Source organism: Episyrphus balteatus, chromosome 1, assembly GCF_945859705.1.
Source record: "Episyrphus balteatus chromosome 1, idEpiBalt1.1, whole genome shotgun sequence".
NCBI lineage: Eukaryota > Metazoa > Arthropoda > Insecta > Diptera > Syrphidae > Episyrphus > Episyrphus balteatus.
Window position 1 is genome coordinate 155,620,339 of NC_079134.1, and position 24,544 is coordinate 155,644,882.

Below are 24,544 nucleotides of genomic sequence, written 5' to 3' on the forward strand. Positions count from 1 at the left end.
ATTACTTTCAGCTTCAGGAAATGTATACAGGGCGGATTAATTTTTCCGAAATCGAAGGCCCGAAAAAATACCTAAAATGCAAACTTTTAATTTCATAAAACTTTTCAGTATTTCGGGATCCCGTTGGGGATGTTGGGGTTTCGTGATTCTGGTTTTTCGGGATTTTGGGTTTTCTGAATCTTGGATTTTCAGAATTAAGGGCTTTCGGGTTTCTGAATTTTCTGAACTCTGGGTTTGTGGGGTTTCAGATTTTCGATGTTTTTGGGTTTTTTGTGTTTTTAGTATTTTGAATTTCCAGGATTCAGAGTTTTCGGTATTCTGGATTTTCGGGATTTTGAATTTTTGCTTTCTTGAGTTTTCGGTATTCTAGATTTTCGCGATTCTGGGTATTCTGGATTTTTAGTTGTTTTTTAAAACTGAAAAATGTTTTCTGCATTATTTCCGCAGGCATTTGTAAGACCTGATGGTTAAATTTTTATTTGGCAAACATGAACTCTTGCTTTTAACTTCGGAAAATGCCTATGGAGCGGATTTTTTTTCCGAAATCGAAGTCCCGAAAAATTATAGAAAATGAAAACTTTTTGCATATTTTTATATAATTTTTTAGAATTTTCAGGATCCCGTTCAGGATTTAAAGTTTTCTGTATTTTGAATTTACAGGGTTATGGGCTTCGGGATTATGAATTTTCGGGATGCTGGGTGTTCGGCACTTTTGATTTTCAGGTTTTTGGAATTTTTTTGTTTTTCGGGATTTCTGTTTTTGGAATTTTTATCCCAACCCCGATGACTATGCATTTAAACTCTGAACCTCCACCACAATAGCCCATCGATCAAACTGAAATATTGTAATTCGCCTATGTGTATGAAGGATTTATCACCATTCTTTCAAGTTTTGAATTATGTATGTTACAGCTTTTGCTTGTAGATTTGCAGAAAATTGGGCCCTATTTCACAAAATTTTGATTCATAACAATTTGCTACTTTTTTCACACCTCCTCATCTCAAAGGATTGAAGGATGTGAATTTTGAATGAAGATAACAAAATACCGGAAATATCTGTCAAATTGACTGTGTGCTACTTCTAAAATACTTATCTAACCCTTGAAACTAATTTTAAAAGACTAACTTCTTTAGGTTTCATTTCTTTCTTCTTTCTTTTTGTCAATATCAATTGAAATCTTGGATTGGAAACATTTTACAATAACTATACTTTTACCCTTAAGAAAAGTTACCAAACAAAAATGAAAAAAAAAAAAAAAAAAAAAAATTACAATCCACAAAGCAAATGAAAAAAAAAACAAAAAACTTCCCTGTCGACATACTCGTAGATAAAGTTCAGTTGAAGGAACGATGATGATTTTCTTTTCTCTCTTATTGAGTTTTTGCGTTGCCCCGCATAAAATGATGAAGACGAGAAACCACTGATGCCTTTTTTTTTTTGTGGCCGTTTTTGTGGTATGGATGGACTTTTTGTATTTATTGGGTGTTTTTTTTTTTTTTGTGTGGGGCAGAGAGTCAATGAAAGAAATTCATTCGAAGAAATAAAAGAAAAGACAAGAGGTGGGGAGGATTGCCAGGATATATTCCTTCGTCCTTCTGAATCCAATTCTCCTTCCGCATATTGTCGACTTTTCCTTGTTAATTTTAATTAAAAGTTTTCTCTTTTGTATATGTTTTTTCTCTCTCTTTCTTTTGTACTGGGAATCTCTAACTCTCATAAGTCCTTCCCATTGGTATAGCTATATCCTTTTTGTATATGTTAACTTTGTTGAATTGATATAAATGGATGATGGAGACAAAAATGGAAGTTAATTTATGATACGACAAACTGATACTATCCGGATATGACAGATTTTTCGTCATTTTACATGGTAATACCATAATAATTCCCAATTCAAAATGAAAATGAGAGAAAAGGGCTGGCTACCAGAAACATTGACCAACTTTATGTAGATACACAGAGATAGTTATGAAAAAGTTGAAATAATTTAAGACTTAGTTTGGTCATCATGGGGTTTTGTTCTTTCATTGATAGAAATAGTTTTTGAATATTGAAAAGTCGGATTTGTGTATTGAATGAATCTTTTTTGAAGATAAGAATTTTCAGATAAAATGGGGAAATGGAGAAAAGACAAACTATTTGTTAAGAATGTCTTTAGAGGTCTTTTTGTTAGACCCATTACTCTGTGGCTTTGTTATGTTATCCTGATCAAACTTTTTGCTGATGGTTGCGATTTTTGAGGTTATTTTAGATGTTAAGTGAAAATTTGTTTAAAAATTTTAATTTTATATTTTGGTTGGTATTTTATGAATTTTTTTTCGTTTTGATTGAAATAAGGTTGAAGATTTTTTTGCTAAAAATTGTTTGAAAAGGGTGACGATAGCAACAAAATACCAAGTAGGTACATGTCAGTGGTATTTATTATTTTATTTTGTAAAAATTTTTTAAAGAGTTTTGAAATATTACTGATTGAAATTTAAATTCAGAAGATATGGGATCAGAAAAAAAAAAAATTCTCATTTGAAATATGTAGGTACCTTTAGTATTTTAAATACACTAGCCCAAAAAATAAGGGAACAAAAAAAAATCGTGATTTTTTTAGTGATTTTCGATACATTTCAGTAAAAAATGATCGCATCATGACAAAATAAAAAGCATGTGAAAGCTCTATTTTTCTTGTTTTAGGATTAAATGTTATAATATTTTCTTTCTAACGGTAAAATAGCTAAATCGTTGGAACTGTTCAAAAACAAAAAATTTTCCAATTTTTTTTTTCTCTAGGAAAGTGGGAGATTTTTTTTTGATAAAATGATTACTATTTTTAGAAAGGCTATTTATTTGGCTTTAAGATTCATTTTGTTTCAAACTTCTACGATTTTTTTAGACTGCAATATCAGTCATCAAATCAAAAACCATACTTTTGACTTTGACTATCAATATCTCAACAACGGATCACTGTACAGAATATTCAAGGACACATTTAAAAACTTCATTCAATTCTCTACAAAGGAATTAAGTTTGCTTTGTTAAACAAAATGTTTTCTTATTTTTTAGATTAATTTAGAAAAGCTATCAAAATAGGCAATTTTACGTTTTTTTAGAAAATTTACCGCTATTTTATTTCTATGGGTGATAAGATTAAACTGAGGCTTAATTATTGAAGTTTAAAATACTAGAAATTCATCGAACAGTTTTTCTGTTGTGAGCGTTTGAACTTTTGAGATGAAATAAAACACCATATTTCTGCAGGTCTAAATGACTTACTTCTTTGAACATTTTTATGAGCAAAATCAAATTCTTTTGAGTTTATTTCAACATTTTATTGATTTTTATCTAAGCTATTATTTAAATTATTTTGAGGTTAAATTTCGTTACAAAGTACATACTTGCAAAGTCGATATTCGTTAAGAAAAAAAAGTTCATAAATTTTACCTTTAGAGGGCAGGGAATAAACAAAAGGCTTCTAACGATACATTATTTGTTCAAATACGATATGTAGTCAAAAAGTTAGAATGGAATAGATGAACAAACAAACAGACCGGTCAAACATTTATAACCCCTTGTGGATTTGTTTTATTTGAGTAAAAAAAAAAAAAAAAAATCAAGGACTTTATTCAATTCAGGGTTCTCATCATGCAAGAGGTCATAATCCAGGACGAGGGATGGGAGATGGCGAAGGCATGCGAAAGATGAAGCCTTGCGACACTTTCTAAAGAAAATGCCAAGTAACAGAAACAACGTTTGCTTCAGTGCGGCTTTCGTCATACGCTTTTTTTAAAAGGTTAAAAGGTTAACGTTAAGTCGTGCTGTATAAGGCGGAGGAATGGCCATTGATAAGAGCGCATGAAAACATTCTTATCTAGTTGCTTTGAGAGAACGATTCTTCGGGTAATATGTGGTCTTGGGTGCGAAGAGTGGAGGAGAAGATACAACGACGATCTACATACATATATGGGCTTTACAACGACATCAACCTGGTTAGAAAGCTGGAACTTCAGCTCCAAAAAAAAAACAAAACAAGTTTCTAAGTTGGAAGCAAATCGACCCACGAGTTAAACCCGCGTTTTTTTTATAGAGGCATGCGGTATTTGGGGACCCATTTTTTATTAAATGTCAAATGAAGGCGTTTTTTTTTCAACTTCTTGCCAAAACATCTTAAAACACACAATTTTAACAAAAATTCCAAACAAACAATAAATTTAAAATTTAAAGAGAAAAGTTTTTCTTTTTTCTAAGATTTGTTGTTCTACCTAAAAAGTTAAAAAAAGGTCAAAAAGTTTTTTTTCAAGATTTAGAAAAAAAAAACAAAATTCAATTTTTCAACTTTTATTTATTTGTTGAAAAGAAGAAGAAGATGGGCACTTCTTTTAAGTATACTTGCCTTAAAAAAAAATCGAAATAGAAAAAATAAAATCCCACATTAAATTCGATTGAAACACAGAGAGAAAAAAAAAGCAATTTAAATCCTTAAAACGGTTAGAGGAGGCATTCTAACAATAACAATCAGCCCAATCACCACCGAAATGATATTTACTCAGCAGAATATAATATATATATTTCTGTCTTTGTATGAGTCTGCCTTGTGTATTTATGTCCTCATGTGCGGCACTGCTGCTGGTTGATTATTACCAAATCGAGGAAGCTCACATAATTTGTATCACCCTCGAGACTTTCATTAGTTCCGCACAACACAAACCAAACAAAACCTTAAGGATCACAACGACCAAGTCCTCCCAGACACTATATAGGCACTAAACCGAGAAGAATGTTTAATGGAGTAGAAAAAAAAAAGAAGAGAACAACCAAAAATGAAAAACCGAACCACACCACACTATAAATACAACCTACACTCTTCAATTCTGATCCTTTAAATACCCACCCGACTGTACATCATGACAAGGAGATGGAGGGACACCCTGCTGACTGTTTAAAGAGGAAATATAAGTACAAAGGGTATCAAAAAAAGGGGGTGAGGGGGGAGTTTTGCAATTTTCTAAGCTTTAAGTACGTCTGTTAGACTGTCGTAGGTGGTGGTTATTTTTTATTCTTTGAACGTTTTTCTTCTTCTCAGATATAATCTATTATATTTTTATTCTCTCTCATTTTCACTTTATTTCGTTTTCTTTTATGTGAATTCCTGGTTCGTGTGTTTTTGCGTTTTCACTTCGCATTCTTGAAGCAAAAGCGTGTCATCGTTGTCGTGCAAATTGCAAAAAAAAAAATAAAATCCAAAAAGTAGGTGAAGATCTTAAAAAGACTGCGTCATAGCAGCGACTTCAATTGTAAAGTAAGGGTGTTTTTGTGGGGGTGGTAAATGTATATAACATTTCCACACCAAAAGAAACGAACGACGGAAGAAAAAGGAGCAGGATAGTAGCGTTGGCGTTGGAATCGCTCTGCCATCGTTGCCCATCATCATGAAATAAGACGCGATTATGTTAATTCATTTGAAAATGTACTTTTATGGAGTGTAAATGGGTACTTTTTTGTGCAGCACAGAGTCTACTTAGATGTGTTCCATTTCCTTTCCACCTTTGTGTTTTATATTTTTTTTTTTTGGCCATGGAACCTTGAAGATATCAAAGTTAAAGAAGCTAAATAACCAAAAAAGACTACATCAAATGATTACAAAAAAACCGCGTGAGTGTATTTTACTTTTATTGGTTTTTAGAGGGCAATTTTTTTTGTTATTGTACTTTTTCCAACACTAAACAGTGGCGAATTTATATATTTTTCGAAGGAGGAATGGGAGAAAAAAAAGAAGTTGCAATTTATTGCAAAGATTTATCAAAAAGAAGGAGAGCTATGTATATTTATATATATTTTTTTTAGTCTTAGTGAGCTTCAAGGATACTTTGAGAAGACAGATTGAGACAGAAAAAAAAAAAAAAAAAAAAACAGAAAATGGTGTTGGATAGTAACCACAGAGGCATGTCTCGTAATGCTTAAGGCTAGGGATATACATTTATAGTCTGGCAGATAAGGTTACAAACTTGGTCGGCAATTTATTACGTATATTGTTTAATTTTTGAATATACACGAATATCATTTCGTTTTTAACCAATATAGGTTAATATTGCTTTAAAAGTTCTGTTCTGGTACAACTCCTTGAAAGCTTTAAATAAAAAATACTACTGGTCTCTTCTTTTAAGAAATAGAAGAAAATTAGAAGAAAGTTGGGGACTTCATCAAAAAAATTATCAAAAGAACTTTTTTACATAGGTATTATTGTTCCTAAAATTAGAATTTGGTAGGTACTTCAAAAACCTTATTTAAGTGTAATAAATACAGAAATTTAAAATGAATTTTTGAATTATTGTATATCGTTTTTGTAGGCAGACTAATGGAATATAGAATTTTGGAAGCTTAGAGATTCACGATCCCTTTTTTTTACAGTTGGGGTAATAGTTCTGTAGGTGTATTTAAAATTCGGTTTCCAAATTTGAGTAAATTTAAAATTCTCTTTTTAAAAATTCAGAAGGTAAATATCTATATTGTAAATTCGGTTTTCAAAATTCCAAGAATGCAAAACCAAGACAAAATTTATTTTGTTTTACTGGATAAAAAGGGTTGATTTTTTTTTTTTTTCATTACCAACTAATTTTTTGATACCGTCATAATTTGGTTAAAAAAATGTAGGTAAAAATTATGTGTCCCATTTTTCTGTTTGGTCTAAATTTTATATAATTCGAATACTGTAGTTCAAAATATTGTATTAAAGCTTAACCAACATTCAAATTTTAAAATTGTGTTTAAAATTTTCTATTCTAAATGCTGGCAAAGAAGCAAAATCATCAGCACTTTTTCAAGATTATCAAATACATTACATAGATTACACGGTTAAAAATTCTGGAGTATTTTTTAATACAGCTCTTGTATTAAAGCAATTTTCAATACAAAAAATATTACATTTTAATACTCCCAAAATATTAAAATTATTTTTAATCTTTTTTGTATTAAATTTCAATATTTAAGTATTAAGTTTACTACTTGTAATACAAAAATTATAAGAAAATAATCTCCGTGGGTTAAATTCTAATCTTGTATTGAATTTTAATACCGCTGTATTAGATTTTAATATTTTTGAATTATATTTGAGTATATTGTATTACATTTTAATATAATTATACTACATTTTAATATAATTGTATTAAAATATAATGAAAATTTATTAAAAACTAATATAAAAAGTATTAAATTGTAATACGAGAATATCAAATTTTAATCAAACGTCAGCAGCCACAGTACACATAATAAGGTAACATATTCCGAACGTTGTCAAAATTTGTTTGTCAAAAATGGGCACCAATCTGTCAGGTGGGCCTTTAATTTTTATATTTTAATCGCAGTAAACAGGAAATTTGTTTTTGTTTTAATTTAAAATGTCATTTGAAAAAATTATAAATTAAAAAATAACAAATTTCTTTGTGTTTCTTTGCGGAAAATGGTGAATAATTGTTAACAAATTAGTGGTGTGCGTGGTTTTTCGGTTTTCTGGTGTAGACATATATGTAACCCAAAAAGTATTAAAAAATACTCCAGAATTTTTAACCGTGTAGCAGTATTTTGAGATATAGAATTTACAAATACAGTATATATATATGTATATTGGTTTTTAAACATCGTCAACTTTGTCAGAGTCAAAAATAAAATTCGATCCAATTTTTGTGCACCAACAAAATTTCGAAATTCTTGGAAACATTTTAGAGGACAAATTTAATCTTTCTCAAATCTGCTAAAATGTAAAAGCACGTTTCTAATTTAAAAAAAATCTATGTTCTAATTTTTTTTTATTAAAAGCATACCTACTACCTAAAATTCTTTTAACTACTTCTTTTCAAATCCTCTTAATTGACATTTGCTAAATAAAAATATGTAATCCCCTTAAAAAAAAATTCTCATCATACCTGTTTTAATCGTTTTAATCTTCTAAACTCTAAACAAAACCAACAAAATAGTTGTAGAAAACACAAAAATCCCTTCTCTATATCCTAGTTTCCTGAGTTGATATTAAAAATAATTATTCCACCATTAGTTTGAAAATGCTTTTGTATAACAATGCATTTTTGTTGTTAGTTTTTTTTTTTTGTTTACTAAAAATAAACCAAAGTTTCATCAGAAACAACAAAAAATATCCTTTTCGTTGTCCTTTTTCCATTTAGAAAAACAAAAATCACTTCTGTGCTGTGTTAAAAATATCGAAACAAACAACTATAATCAGATTTTACCATCATCGTGACTCCCTACGTAGGAAGGACGAGACGATGAAAACTGAACTTGTTCGTGGGTGGAACATAAAATCCACGCCAAACAAAAAAAAAAAAAAAAATGGAAAAAGATTAATGTTGATAACGAAGTGAAATACAATGCAACAACAACAAAAACAACCGTTTTAGCAACCATCATGGTTTATTTTAAAAATTAATTTTTTTTTTGTTCATATTTTTTTTTTCTTTGTCGTCTGGTGTTTTCAGACAGGATTTTGCAATGGAAAAAGTTGAAAATCCTTTTTTTCCCCATCAGGACAGCTGTGGAATTTGAATTTAATTTTTTTTTACAAAACTCATACTTACCAATTATAATAATTAACAGGACAACTCCGATTACACCCATGATTATCATCATCTTGACGTTAGCCCACCACTGCTTCCGTTTAAGTTTGCCAGCCTGTTGCTCAAACTGGGATGCACCATGCTCGAGGGCGTCCGCCCTTTCGCCCAACTCAGACAATTTTTGGTCGCGTTCCAGGACTTTTTCAACATTTACTCGCATAATGTCAACGACCTCATCGACTTTGGCTTGGGTTTGTTGCAACTGGTTTTGGGTCAAATTTGGTTGTTGTTGTTGTCTGCTTGACGATGGTGGAGGGGGAATAGTAGGAAAACTGTTTTTTAATTATAATTTAAAAAAATTTACAAAAAAAAAAAACAAAAATTACAAAATAAATAAAAATTACAAACACAAAAAATAAAATAAAAGGAAGTTTGGGCTTGGAAGGAAGAGAGAGGATTTAAAGGATCGTTTGATACAGGGTTGTAAAAAAAATTGCATTAAAAAAATATTTATTGCAAACAAAAAAAATTTGCATAAAATAAAATAAAATAAAATAAAATAAAATAAAATAAAATAAAATAAAATAAAATAAAATAAAATAAAATAAAATAAAATAAAATAAAATAAAATAAAATAAAATAAAATAAAATAAAATAAAATAAAAAAAAATAAAATAAAATAAAATAAAATAAAATAAAATAAAATAAAATAAAATAAAATAAAATAAAATAAAATAAAATAAAATAAAATAAAATAAAATAAAATAAAATAAAATAAAATAAAATAAAATAAAATAAAATAAAATAAAATAAAATAAAATAAAATGAAATGAAATGAAATAAAATAAAATAAAATTGTAAGAAATTCGACGCATATTAAAAAAATATATTTAATGCACACATTTTGCATTGAAGTTTTTTTTTTAATGCAGAAAATTTTATATTTGTAATACAATTTTTTTTAATGCAAAATATTTATATGTATTTGTAATATACATTTTATTTTTAATGTAAATATTTTTTCAGTTGCAATAACATTTTTTTTTAATGCAAATTTTTTTTGTTTTCAATAAATATTTTTTTTAATATTTTTCAGTTGAATTAAATTTTTTTTTAATGCATTAAATAAATATTTTTTAACTTCAAAGCCATTTTTTTTTTCAATTGATATTTTTACAACCCTGTCTTGGATATCACTTAAGTTCACTTAACTTGACTTTGATTAATTAAAGAAGCTCTTAGTTCAATATCTAACCAATCAATTTCTATATTAATAATATGCCATCATCTAGATTCAAAATTCGATTCTGAGGAAACCAGAATTGCCAGAATAACCATCGTCATCGAAATAAAACCACATATGTGTACATAATATACAGAAGCAGAAACAACATATCCTTCAGAAGAGTAATCAAATTAATAAAATACATTTACGGACATCAATTTTGGGGGAAATATTTTGCCAACACGATAGAATTCATTACACACAAAAACAGGACCTCAAAACATAAATAAATAACGTGTCCTTTACATATGTCAAATATGTGCAAACACTTATCATCCTTTTCAAAGTCTGTGTGAGTGTGTGTGTTTGAATGTGATATAAAGCTAAACAAACATTCTATATTCTATGTTCTGACTGTTTGATAAGGGTCTATACAATTATTACGTCACAGAAAATGAGGAGGAAGAGAGAGAAGGGGAGGGGGGGGGGGAGGGAAGTAGAAATTTGTTGATGTCGATAAGTGACATCTGCAAGTGAAACACTTTTGCAGGCAATCAAACCCAATTACACCATTCTCATACACACACACACACAAATAATTTTCGTGCTCAGCACAAAAACATGAGGCACACACACAAGCTGTTTCAATGTTCGTTTTGGTTTCGATGCTGATTTTAAGAAAGGACCAAGAAAACAACAAAATCAAAATATAGCTTCGTTTTGGAAATTCATTCAACCAACCAACTGGGACACAGGGATTTTCAAAACACAGTTCAGGGTATACAACAATAAGACAAGACAAGATGAACAAAAAAAAAAAAACATCCTGTGGGACAATTTCTTGTTATTTCTATTAACAAAAAAAAAGGAGAAACCTCAGTTTTAATGGTTGCAAAAAAAGGTTGGAAATACATGTTTTTTTGGTGCAAAAAACAATACAATTTTTTTTTTTTTGGATGGGGAACAACAAACCAAAGATACTCTTCACGAATATAGGTAATATGCTCCAGAGCATATCACAAGTATAATTAAGTGCATTCAAGAGGATAAGCAATTTTCTTTAGAATGTGCATCGAAATGGAAGGACAACACATTTTCAAACATATTCGAGAGTAGTTTTTTTTTTTTTTGAGTTTTGGGTTAATTTTATAATTGAAAAAAAAGGCAATGATGTCAAAAACACAAGTATCACAGTAGAAAAAAAAATTACAGGTAATTTTGAAATTGGTGAACTTACTGAAAAGGAAAACTAATAGAGAAATTTGGAGAAATAAAAAAACAAATGCATTCTTTTTGAAGACATGCTTGAACAAGTCAAAGAAAAGTCAAAGAAAAAAACTACAAAGAGAAATCTATGATAGAAAGATATTTGTCAGAGAAATTATAAAATTATTTACAAAAAAATCCCAAGCTTTTACAATTTTAAAAAATCCTTGAAGAAACTGTGAGTCGCAAATTTACAAAATTGGACATAGAAAAATTCCTATAAAAGTACGTTTTTTCCTTAAATAAAAAGTGGACTTAGAACAAAAAATGATGGGACTAAAGAACAATCAAGAATACTCGGGCTCATTTTCAAAAGGCTAATTCCCTGTTTTTATTGTCCTATGTCCCATTAAATTATATTATCTGCAGATAATATAATTTAATGGGACTATGAAACAAAATGGTTTTCAAATTCGGAAAAAGCACCCTCAAATTAGTAAAACTGCATCGTTAACTCATTTTCGGTAAAAAATTGATTAAGAAAAATTTTGCTTTACGCCGACGATTTGTTGGTTGATAAGAACCACGTTGTTTTTTGTTTTTACTTGCGATGTTGTAAGGCATATTTGTTTTTTTTTTTCGGCGAATGATCATAAAAGTCATTTAGTGTCACTAAATTAGAAAAAACTTACAGGGTCACTATGGCGTATGTGTAACTTTTTTTTTGTATTGAAAAATCTTAATTCAAAATTTTTAAATAATTTAATTTTGAGGTGCCCCAAGCCCTCTGAATGCTTAAAAAGGGGACTTTTTGACCTTTAAATTAAATGGGGCAAAATAAAGTTTAACATATTTTTTTTTTCAAATTCATATTTAACTGAGTTTGAATCATCTAAAAAATAAGTTACTTGACTTTTTAATACATATACAGTGCTGTGAAAAACATTCCAGATTTTTTTGTCATTTTCATCAAATCAAATTTTATAACACAAAACTAGATCAAAATATTGTTTTAATATTTTTTCTAGATCGTTAATATATCAGTTAAGGAATTTGAACACAAAAAAATGTTCTTTAATACATTCAAAAATTTTAAAAATTGAAAAATGAAGGAAAGTCAGAATTTCGTCTGTGCAAAACTAACCGGATTTTTCAAGGATTTCGATTCTCGGTGTTGAGGTAACGGTTTTAAGCGCCATTTCTGTAAAATTTTTGTTTGTGGTGACGAACAAAGTTGTTAGCTTTATGAAATGTATAAATAATTTAATGGAATAACGGATTGTAGTCATAAAATTCGTTACTTAGTCGTAAAACACATTCAAACCGAAATAAAACAAAATGTTATCCCATTGGGATGTTGTAAATTGCAACGTCAAGTGAGTAGGATATCGTCAAAAAGAAGAAAAGAGAAAAATCTGTTGAAGCAGATCAGTTGGGTGGATGCCATAACAAAATATCTCTAAAAACTGATAGGCGAATAAAGAGTTCTTTGATAAAAGATCCGTTTGCGACTTCTTAAACGATTTATGAGGAGCTTAATCTGCCTTCAACATAAATTACAGTAAGGAAGGCTTTGAGAGATTTGGTCTTAATCTCTTTCCGCTCGGAAAAAAGTCATTCCTTAATACTAAACATTGTCTAAAAAGGTAGGCAATTAAAGGATCTTAAGAAACACTTTAAATTTTCAAATAAAAATACTTCATCATGGTTGTATTTACAAAAAATCATCTGTATTGCTCGATAACAAAACGGGAAAATATGTTTTTCAATGATAAAAGCAATTTTAACTTGTTCTATTCCGATTGTAAAATGGCAGCCAGGCGCTCAAACATGGACATGTTTGAAACCAAAACAATAAGCTCCCTACCGTGAAGCACAGCAGAGGATCATTGACAGTTTGGGGTTTTTCTAGCTACAGGCTCTACCCCGTTACACAAAATCAACGGAATTATGGATCATTTCCACAATGGAGAGATGTTGGAGTAGATAATGGCTCCATAAAAGGAGAAAGAAATGCCTTTACATTGGCTCTTCCTGCAAGTTATGATGCCAAAAATTCTTAAAAGCTCGTAAAAACCGTAGTTCGGGGTAGACAATACTCCTGGCTTGGAATAGCCGGAACAATTATCCGACTTGAACCCGATTGGAAATTTGTGGGCCATCTTTAAGTGACAGGTAGAGAAGGAAAAGCACACCTTAGCAACTAACGTTCTTGTAGCTTTTAAAAATGACTAGGAGCATATTCCTAGTTCTATTTTATTTAATTTGTCCGAGTCCGAGTTGGTGCCAAACAGTTTTAGAAAACAAAGGTTTCTGAACAAAATATTAACTTTAAGCATAAACATTAAAAAATCCGGTTAGTTTTTCACAGCCGAAATTCTGGCTTTACTTCATTTTTCAATTTTTAATTTTTTTTTATGTGTTAAAGGTCTTTATTTTCTGTTGAAATTGCTTAACTGATATATAAACGACCTAGAAAAAATACTAAAGCAATATTTTGTTTCAGTTTTGTGTTATAAAATTTTATTTGATGAAAATGACAAAAAAAATCCGGAATGTTTTTAGCAGCACTGTATATGTATATTTTAAGAAAAGAAAAAAAGATTTTTGATTGAAATCTTAATTCAAAGTGAAATGAAACATATTTTTTAGATGATTCAAACTCAGTTAAATATGAATTTAAAAGAAAATTTATATTGAACTTTATTTTTCCCCATTTAATTTAAAGGTCAAAAAGTCCCTTTTTTTAAGTATTTAAAGGGCTTGGGGCACTTAAAAATTAAATTATTTAAAAATTTTACAGTTTTGTTCGTTTATTAGCGCAAATTTTTATTACTATACCAATTCGAAAAAAAAAAAACAAAAATAAAATCACTCCACCCTAATATACATGTGTACATTAGGGTGGGTCAAAAAAAAATCGAAATTCATTTTTTTGATTGGTACTCTAGAATATACACACCAAATATAAGCTCTTTATATTAATGGGAAGGTCCTCCGCTTCGCAATTTTCCATTTTTATATCAAGCTTCTACTAAAAAAAAATCATTTTTTTTTTTTAAGCAAATTTCTTTACATATTCTTGTAGGAAGTTGAACGCTGTACAAAAAAGGCCTTAAACACTTTTTTCGTTTATCATACCGTTTAATAGATATTTGAGGCCAAAAAATCGAGAAAATCTTAAAAATTTCGTTTTTTGTTCTTAATTTTGTAACAAATTGAAAAATTATAATAATCAAACGCGCAAGACATATTCTTGTAGGGAACAGATTGCTCCACAAAAAAGGTCTTGTTAACTTTTTTCATTAATCTAACCATTCCAAAGATATTCGAAGTCAAAGTTAAAAAAAATATAAAAACACATTTTTTACTTTTAAAAATTTTTTAGTTCACTGAAAATTTATTATTTACAAATAAACAAGATACATATATTCTTGTAGAGGCTTAAACGGACATTCGTATCCAAATCACAATGCATCCGGGTCATAAAAAGTTTTTAAATTTTTTTGTTAACTTTGACCTTGACCCACCCTAATTTTTTGTACATATTTGTAATAAATATTTTTTTTTTAATTTTAAATGGAAAACAAATGCATTAAAAAGTGAAAAGTTATTGTAAATACCCATCAAAAACTTATGACATCAAAAACTCGACATACAAGTTTGATCAAAATCTTATTTCTAAACACGAAAGAGATGATCCTATGTATCTTTCATCATCATCACATTTTGCTTATCATTTAAAGACTTCATAGAGATTTAAGATCCATTATGTATTAATCCTTAAAAATTATCCATCAATTATATTTAAAGTATGTAACGTATGTACATTCTTTTGATTATCCTAATTAAAATTTCACTTGATGGTAAAACGATGGTAAATGGCAACCAATCCAACCGAAACAAACGAGTAGAACGAACAAAACAAACACCATTTGACTTTCTCATTACACGCACACATCATTTCTGACAGGAGAGCTTCGAGAACACTCTCGTGTCGTCTAGGAGGACTCGTTCCTGGTGTTGTATCATCATGGTATACGAATTACACAAAAGACAAAACCTTCTTCTATTTATTTGTATTAAGTCTCACGTTAATGTCAAGCAGGATGACAGATTGACATTAAGGAATACCGACATGTCACATTGCACACTGAACAAAATTGTGTAAGGCAAGCAAAAGATACAGAAAGAGAGAGAGGAAGAGATCAGCTTAACTGAACCATAGCATTGCATTGGTTGAACATACCTACTTTTACACTTTGTCAGTTTTCTAAATAATCGAATGGTCCGGAATGCATTCTGATTCCTTGTGTGTTAAGCTTAAGAATAAGATATAACTACACAAAATGTATTGTTTGTTTGTGTATGAGTGCAGTATATCTCTGTTACAATTGCAATTAACAAAGATGTCAGAGGATTTCTTCTTGATGATAGATGAAATTTTGTACAATATTGTGTTCCGAAACATAAAAGATAGAATAATAGATGCAAGTGTTTGTTGTAAATCTTAGTGATTAGGATTTTATATACCAACAACAGAGAGATGCAGAAGAATATTTATAAATGTACATAGTCTAAAGTTACAACAATGGAAATGAGTCTAATGTTTTTGATAGGACATATATGGTGTTGAAGATACTCTTAGGCTTTCAAGTATGTCCTGGAATGTATTTGAAATCTAATATGTGGTTTTCTTGCATTCGAAAACATACCAAAACTGTCTATCGGGAATTTCTTGTTTAAAAATATTAACGATCCTTGAAATAATCTATTGGATTTGGTTAAGATATTTTGCATCATGCAATTTCGGATATGAATTTGTTTTTTATTTTAATTTATTTCAACTTTCAAATGCATTTGTTCACTGTGTAACTAAGTTTTTAGAACTCAGAAAAGAAGAATTTAATAATTTTAAATCTCAAACTTTTTTTTCAATTATTTAAATGCTATAAGACCAAAGGCCAAAGTTTTTGTAAATATTTTTAAAATTTGAGGAATAAAAAAAAAATATATACTTTGCTCGCAAAATTTACTGCTGCCAAATATTAATAGAATTAAGTTTTAATTTTCGGAGCTAATTTTTATATGAAATATTCTGGGTTATTATTTTGGGATAACGTATATACAAAGTGGATTAACATTTGCAAATTAAATGCATAACTGTATCCACGAACTTACTCTTAAAGTTCAAGTTGCTTATTTTTTTTTTTGAAAAAATTTAATTTCACTGGTATATTTTTCTAAAGGATTTTTGTATGCTGATTCCGAATCAGAAGTCAGAATTTACCTAGCACGTCCCATTTTTTAGATAATCCCGTTAGAAAATCTCAAAAAACAAATTTTTTTTGCTGTTTTCGAAGAAATATTTTGGCATAATGTAATCTTTTTCAATTAAAATTGTTACGGTTTATGAAAGAACTTATTTTTTTCTTTCAAATTCAGTTTCAATCTTCTCAATATCTCTTTTCTTCTCCGAGATATCTTAATTTAAGTAAGTAGGTTTGGCATATCTTTACATAAAGAATCTGATCTCTAAAAATTAATATATCATTCTCCCTAGAACAAAAGAATACTTTTCTAATGGACTTTAGTGTGCTGATTTTGAATCCGAACTCAACAAATTTCGTTCAGCTCTGGTTTTTGAGATATAGTAGTTTTTTTTTAGATTTTCTAAAAAAAAAAAACTTGATTTTGTGATACTTTAATGCGAATATCTTAAAATCCTGACGTGATAGATTTTTTTTTTTCTTCGGATTCTAACTCAGCACATCAAAAACTATAAGAAAAGTATACTTTTGTTTCTAGGAGAAACAAATCTGAAGCTTTATAAGGCAGTTTATCGAATGGTTTATTAGATTACAAATAAAATATTTCTAAATAGAAAAATAGTATATAAAATTACAAAACACGTAAAAATTTTGTTTAATTGATTTTATTATGGTTTTCTTTACATATTTGACTTTTTAAATATAATGGGCATTGATATTTTACAATTTAGTTCATGTAGGATTTACTAAAAAATGAAGGATTTCGAAATGTCTGCTTTTTTTGACAATCAGTATTTTAAAAAATGAGTAAACATTAATTTTGGTGTCAATGGATAGGTCATATTATATATTATGAAGAATAAGTCCTCAAAATTTGAGTTTAATGCGACAAAAAGGTTTAATTTTATACAAGTTCAAATGAGTCTTAAAGGGTGATTTTTTAGAAACTACCCACATTTTTCAAAAATCATTTTTACAAAAATAGTAGGTACCTGATAGAATTTTTCTGAAACCCGATTTAGATTCAGAAAAGTCTAATCTTTCATAATTCATTGCATTAAAAAAGTACTTGTTGCATCTAAAAATATTTTGCATTAAAAAAAAAATATTAGGTATTACAAATAAAAAATTGTCTGCATTGAAAAAAAAAAAAAAATAAATGCAAAATGTCCGCATTAAATATTTTTTTTAAATATTTGTACGAATTTCTTACAATTTTGACTATTTGACCATAAATTCGCAATTTCAACTATAATATTGAATCTAATGTAAGAGAAAATAGTCAAAATTGTACGAAATTCGACGAATATTAAAAAAAAAAAATATTTAATGCATACATTTTACATTGATTTTTTTTTTTTTTTTTCAATTCAGAAAATTTTTTATTTGTAATAATATTGTTTTTAATGCAAAATATTTTTAGTTGCAATAAATATTTTTTGTTTTTAGTTTAAAAACCATTTTCTCTATTTGATATTTTTACAACCCAGTACCTATAGGGTCAATGTGGGTAAATGTAAACAATTTCATGTCTTTTTTTTCTTTCGACTTTAGACTTTTATATGTTTTCACGGAACAACTTGAATGGTATCTTCAAATGCAAATATGAAATGATGACAATTCTTCTTTATAAATATAAACAAATATTTCCCAAATTGTTTACATTACTGTCAAATATGGCATGTTTACAAATACCCCACCATGTTTGTGTTTTTTTACAAATTTTGGGTAAATGTAAACGGTGGTTTAAAATTTAGAATGGATAACAACTTGAAAAACGTTCAAGAAGGTATTTGACAAAAACTTTTTCAAATTCCAATAAAGTTTTTTGTTTTCTTCCTTTGATTCATTATATAGGCGCCCAATATGCATCCTGAGCAGCTCCGAACGTCAATTTTTTTATTTTTTTACCTCAAAGACCGATTTTGCAACATCATCCACTGAAAATGATGGTGTTGGCTACTTTAAAATGTCACTCCGCTGCACTTTAGCAATAGTAATTGACTTAAAATACGTTATTTTTATTAAAACCAATAATTTCAGCAAAAATATATGTTTATATTTACCCCCAGAATACGTTGTTTACATTTTCCCATTATGAAAAATATTCTGGGGTAAATGTAAACACATGCAAATCGACATAAATGTCCTGTATTTTAAAATTTGTTTGTTTCACATAGAATCTACATCAAAATTCAAAACTAAAAAGCATTTGCAAATTATACTGACTTAATTGAATCTGCAAGAATATTTAATATTTCTGAAAGACTAACGACTTGTTTGGAACTTTAAAAAATTATCTTTCAAGGAAAATAACCTCGTCGAATGAATTCTCCTTTGACAGCAATGAGCTTGACGTATATGTTAAAAGATACATGCGTCCGCGATTTGTACTTATATATGCATCAAAGAGATTTAACTGAAGCTTGTTATGAGCCATGTTTTCATTTACCCCTGTTTACATTTACCCACATTGACCCTATGGCAAGAAAAAAGGACGTCAATTTTAGTAGAAATATAGTAAAATTTGCCAAAGTTCCAAAATTAGGTTTTTTTTGAGCTAAGAATAAAAACAATTTTTTTTGTAGTCCAGGTTTTTCCTAAAATAAAAAAAAAAAAATGATTTTTAAGAACATGTATTCTTAAATATCGAAATCATCATAAAAAAACTTTAAATAAAGTAGTACACATTATTTGCATTTTAAAAACTTTTATTTTTTTTTAAGTACAACAATTCTTTATCAACAATCAAGTATTTGGAAAATTAAATTGAGCTTCAACCCCTTCCAAAGAATTACCATGCATCTTCTTCTGATCTTCAATAATCAGCTCACGCACAACTCTCAATCTTTCATAGTGAGTCCACAACTCTCGATTCGATGTGTGCCCTATATAGTTGATGACTGCATCAATACCTTCTCTGGCAGCTTTGAGTACAGAATTCTCCTTCGGTATTGCCATGTTCATCGTCGTCGTTGTTGTTGTTGTTGTTGTTGTTGATTCTTCCTGTTCTTGTTCATTCGATTCACTTGGAATATAATCCCATTCTTCTACATCTTCTGTTTCTTCTTCTTCTTTAATAATAAAATCAAAAGGAACCATTGCAGATGCTTCATTTATTTCTGAATCCTCTTTTTCATCTCTTCTCTTTGGATCTTCTTCTTTGTCATTCAAAGAAAACGAACCTTCAGATTGAGGGTCTTCTTCCCTAATTATTCCAATATCACTGTCTTGAATATTATTTCGATACCTAAAACGAGCTAACCAAGTCGCATTGCAAACCACTGTTGTGATTCCCAATTGTTGTTTTAGCTCTTCTGCAGCTGTCTTAAGATCCGAAATTTGAACGTCAACATCGTTCCTTCTCTGTCTAATATACCAAGCATAAAGAGCCGATTCCAAACGGTCATCTTTGGTTCGTCTGAATTTCATTCTTTTCGAGATTGAAGTGTTTTTCGTATTATTTGCGCCATCAAATTCTGCTGCATAGGCTTTGATAATGGGCGTATGCTTTTTTATATCCGAAACTGTTTGTCTGGATATTCCGAACATTTCGGCTATTAATCGACCCGATACGCCTCTTTCTATTTTTTCAATAACTTTTAATTTATTGCTGATTGTGAGAGTCACATGTTTTCTTTTTTGTGTGGTTTTTTGTTGTTGTTGTTCTTGTGTTTTTTGTTCGGATGTGGAATCCATATTTAAACATGAAAAAAACGAATACAAAAACAAATAAATAGAAATATACGAAGTAAGAGTCTATGTCTGTTCGGTTCAAGAAGAAAATCAATACTAAAATGCGTCACGTTTTAGAGCAAGCTGAAAAGCAGACGCCAGAGCCACGTTTTGTGTGTATGTGTTTGTTGCCGACTTGCTGTGTCGTTGACAAATTTACAGCGCAGCTACAACGACAAGTACAATCCGGCATGTGTGTGCGTTGATAGATACTAAAATATCTGGAAATCGTAGAGAGGCGAACAAAAGAAATCCGAATAAGTATTTTTCTTTATCCGGAATTGTAACACATACACAACATGTATCCGAATTAAAGAGGGGAATTTTTTGTTTGTTTGTTCGGTTCGTAGTACGGTGAATTTCCAAGAATATGGTAGATAAATAATTATGGAATTCTTGTACATTGGTTCATATTGACTTAAATGTTGGCAAAATTTATTTTTTTTAAATTTCAATGTCGAATTGTTTTTTAGAAAAAGTCTTATTTTATGAATGAAATACTTTTTTTGTTAAACATTTTTGAAGAAATTGATAGACATTTTCTTCATAGAGATGTTAACAAACGGGTGTGACTTAACTCATAACTTTTCACAGCTTTTTGTTTGCTTTAAAAACGATACAACAAAAGATTTGATATGAAATGATTTTCACAATAAGAAAAAAAAATGTTATAGAAATTTGAAAAATATTTTTTGTATTTTCTTGTAACTAAAAGTTTAAATATAGCGGCATTGCCCTGAAAAAATCTAACTTTGACACATTTTGTTTTTCTACAGTACCTACCAAAAAGTTAAGGAATTAAAACAATTTTTTTTTTCATTAAAATATGTACATAATAAAATGCTAGTAAGGAAAAAAAAGAAAAGATAATTTTCGAATTAATCTAATATTCAATTTTTTTTTATCAAGAACGCAATCTTTTACAAGAAGTTAAAGGAACAAAAAATTAATAAAAACTAGATTTCTTTAAAAAAAATTTCATCTAAATTATTGTTCTTGGAGGTAATTTTCAGTTAAAACATGCCTGAGTGAAGAAAAAGGTGGGTGCGATAAAAATTTTGTTCGAGTTCTTGACACCTTGCTTTACTACCTACTTTTTACCTAAGTACTAGGTATATGTATATTTTAATTTTTTCTTACGATTCTCTAAAATTCTGACGACAACTTTTAACCAATTTTCATACGTAAATATTTAAGTCTGGCTCAAAGAGCACTGAGATATAAACGAGTACCGTGTTCTAAGATTAGATTTAAAATTTGTATGAAACAAATTTCAATTGCGGGTGGCAATGGTTCAGTGGATGTAGTGCTTGACTGCTTACCTCGAAATGTTGGTTCGAGCCCTACCTAAGGCAGCATTTTTGTTTGATTATATGAGATAATAATCATCTTATTCTCAATTCACCGTATCAACAAAAAATTCTTTCCCATCTTTCTATTCCCTCTAACTAGTGCCGTGCAGTATTAAATAAAATGCACGACTGGGGTCGCACGTACTTGCTCTTGCAGTTCAAAGCAATTTTATGTTAGTCTACTTGTAGATTTTAAAAGCTGGCACTTAAATAAAACAAAATTGATATTTGGGGAAGAGCCGACATTTAGGGCAAAATTTTGTTAAATGAAAAATTTTTTTTTGTTATTTGACTTTTTTGAGAAAAAATAAAAATGCAGTTTTATTGCCACTGCTTTAAATATTACGTATACAAAGTTTAATCAAAATCGTTAGAGCCGTTTTCGAGAAATTCGCAATATCGTATTTTTTTGTATGGGTGGTATACGTTCTAAACGAGATATAAAAAAACAAAAAAAAAACTAACTTTCAGAATTCAATAAAAATCATCTGTACCAAATTTGAAGAAAATCCGTCCACCCGTTTAGGCTGTGGAAATGTGTACAGATGGACGCACAACCGCACAGACGCACAGACGCACGGACGGAATTGCTAGACCCACTTTTTCGGAATTCTCCATCATCGTAATGTTGGTTTTGATTAAAACCTCAATTTTTTTTTTCGACACGAAACCAATACTTGCCCTATAGAGCAAGTAAAAAAATTACTTAAAGCCTTACGTAATTACATTGGCCAATTTTTGCAAAAGTATAAAAGTGTAAATATTTTTTTCTCGCTAGTTCAATTTGATTGTAAAAAAAAGTATGCAAATTGTTTTTTTTTTTTTAACTCAAAAAATAATTTTTCCATTTCTGGAAATCATCATGAAATCAGTGTGAAAATTTTCATTTTTGTACCTTTCACTTGTCAATGTAATTAAGGATTAACTAGGCAAGATTTTAAAAAAGTTTTGAGAAAAAATGAGAGTCGATTTCATGTCTGCTATGGGCTTATGGTGTAGGTACTTTGAAAATCATTTATTTGTTTGTATAACTTCTAGTTACACCCATCAAATCAAATATCTCAAATTCAGTAAAATTGTACGGAAGGAGACAACTTCTATCAAACGAATATCTAAGTAAGATTATGTTTGTCAAAAAACAAATGACATTTCAAAAACATACCATATAAATAAAGATGCACCATTCTTGTGTGGTAAAATAATAGATTATTTGGAACGTCCTATCAAGTCTTCTCTACTAATTGTGAATACCTTAAGTTCTGGACGTTTCATAATAGTATAAATGATGGCCATTTTGGATGATGGAGTAAAAATTTTTGTTTACTTCATTTTTCGAAGATTTTTATCTTTTAGATCATTTTTTCATCACACTTACCTGACAGACAGTGCCAGAAGCTTAGATCAATAATAATCAGTTCGCCTCAAGATAAAAGAAATTTCAACTTTTTCAATATGTACTAAGAATGAATGTATTGGTAAAATACGTTATAAACAAAATATACTCAAAGGATAATTTATCCGATAAACCTCCTTAAAAAGTGACATACATTACATTGATATATTACTTATTTCAGTTTCGTTTTTAAAATCAACTAGAAAACAACTCCATTTACATTCCTACCTCTTTCAGATACTTAAAAACAAATTTTCTCACCTGTATACAACTAATTAAAAGCAAACATCTAACCTACTTTACATTCATCTTTAAAACTCAACAAAACAAGAATTAAGTACCTACCTAAAACATTAATCTTATCTAAAGTCACACAAAATCTTTTAATGTGACAAAAATCCCATCAGTATAATCTCCAGGTATCTTTAATTGAAGATATTACGGTGTTATAATATCATAAGATTTTATATAAATCTGACTTTTCTTCTAACTTCTTTCCTCCAACTGGATGTTGAAGGATGGATGAAGTTTTAAATGCCAACAACTTTACAGAAAGTCATCTTTGTACAGTACCTTAATTCAACTCGTACTTCATGGGGATGATGCTCAACAAAAAAAAAAAAAAAAAACAAAACTATGAAGAAAAAAAAACTTTAGAAACATTCCTCATGATCTTAATCTTAATTCTGAAATTATTTCATTATCCTATCTCTCTTCTATAGAATAAGTAACACTTTTAGAAATTCCCCTTCTTTTTTCTGCTCTACATTTGACTCCTTGCGCGCGTAAGATATATATAAGCCAGAAAAGACCAATTGACCTAATTATAGTGCTTCTTCTATCAACACGAAGTAGCAGCAGCAGCGAGGAGAAAATCACCAAGCGAATTGTACAAACCAAGTCCCTCTTGCACCGCTCTGTGAATCTTCATCTAATTGCATTCGTGCAATAAAATTACCACCACTTGTATACATTTCTGACTTTGCTTCTTCTTCTTCAACGAATGCACTTTATGACGTCTCATCCCTTTTTTTGTATATATTTTCTGCAATATCTTGCACTTTCCTCTCTGATGCTTCTTTTTCATAATTTTTTGCATCTGAAAATGATGATGATGATGTTGACGTTTGCAAAAGGGGCTCATCGTTCAGCCTCGAAACATAGTACCCTCTCGGCAACAAACCCCCTTAACCAAAAAAATTAAATAAAAAAAAATCTCAAGCTATCCATCAAGAAACCTCTAAACTAATGGCTTTCTCCCTCTCTGTGTGCTACTCGAAAATTCACAAAAAAAGAAAACTTAATTTTATGTTTTCATTTCTCTTCTCCGCCGCCAATACTTTGTAGGTTTAAAAACTTTTGTTGTTGTTTTTAGTCAAAAACTTAAAAACTTAGATCTTCTACCCTTGGCCTGGTTCTATTTTTCACTTTTGTTTATATTTTCTTGAGGGTTTATTGTGTGTTTAATATGAAAAATGTTTTTTTTTTTAAGATTCTGGATGCAAGTTGTGCTCATTAAGACTTGAGAAGAGAATATTATATTGCTTTTGAATGGAATCCACCTTTGTTAAAGTACATGCTTCGCGTAAGTCTTCTCTAATTGGCAATTTTATTTCGTCCACTTACGTGTCTTGCTGAAGGCATAGTCGTTTTATGAAGCAAGCTTTTATTCAGCCATAAGGAGTATTCACTTTCTTATGATTTAATGAAGGTTTGTTGATTTGTACATGTCTCTTCAATTGAAAGTGAAAATTGAGAAGAATAAAAGCTTTTTCCTTCATTTATGACCTCATTTGCTTATTTAATTGAA

General features: G+C 29.3%; 3 protein-coding genes across 6 annotated transcripts in view; 1 reads left to right on the top strand and 2 right to left on the bottom strand.

Moving 5' to 3' along the window:
• The window catches only part of LOC129921184 (chondroitin sulfate N-acetylgalactosaminyltransferase 2), a 180,383-nt gene that overhangs the window by 98,073 nt on the left and 57,766 nt on the right, over positions 1–24,544 (top strand). The window lies entirely within an intron of this gene.
• LOC129921192 (synaptobrevin) overlaps positions 1–24,544 on the bottom strand; it is a 44,006-nt gene that overhangs the window by 3,903 nt on the left and 15,559 nt on the right. For 2 of the 4 annotated variants that reach the window (XR_008773468.1, XM_056002921.1), the window contains exon 3: positions 8,575–8,885. Coding sequence is in view for 3 of the 4 variants with exons in the window: in XM_056002921.1 (XP_055858896.1) it covers positions 8,575–8,885 (311 nt within the window). In the remaining variant the exon portion in view is untranslated. The remainder of the gene's footprint in view (positions 1–8,574; positions 8,886–24,544) is intronic. The other 2 variants (XM_056002922.1, XM_056002923.1) reach the window with 2 other exon arrangements.
• Positions 18,873–21,300, bottom strand: LOC129921189 (uncharacterized). The gene has a single exon (XM_056002917.1). The coding sequence runs from the start codon at positions 19,951–19,953 to the stop codon at positions 19,003–19,005; it is 951 nt and encodes a 316-aa protein (XP_055858892.1). The 5' UTR covers positions 19,954–21,300; the 3' UTR covers positions 18,873–19,002.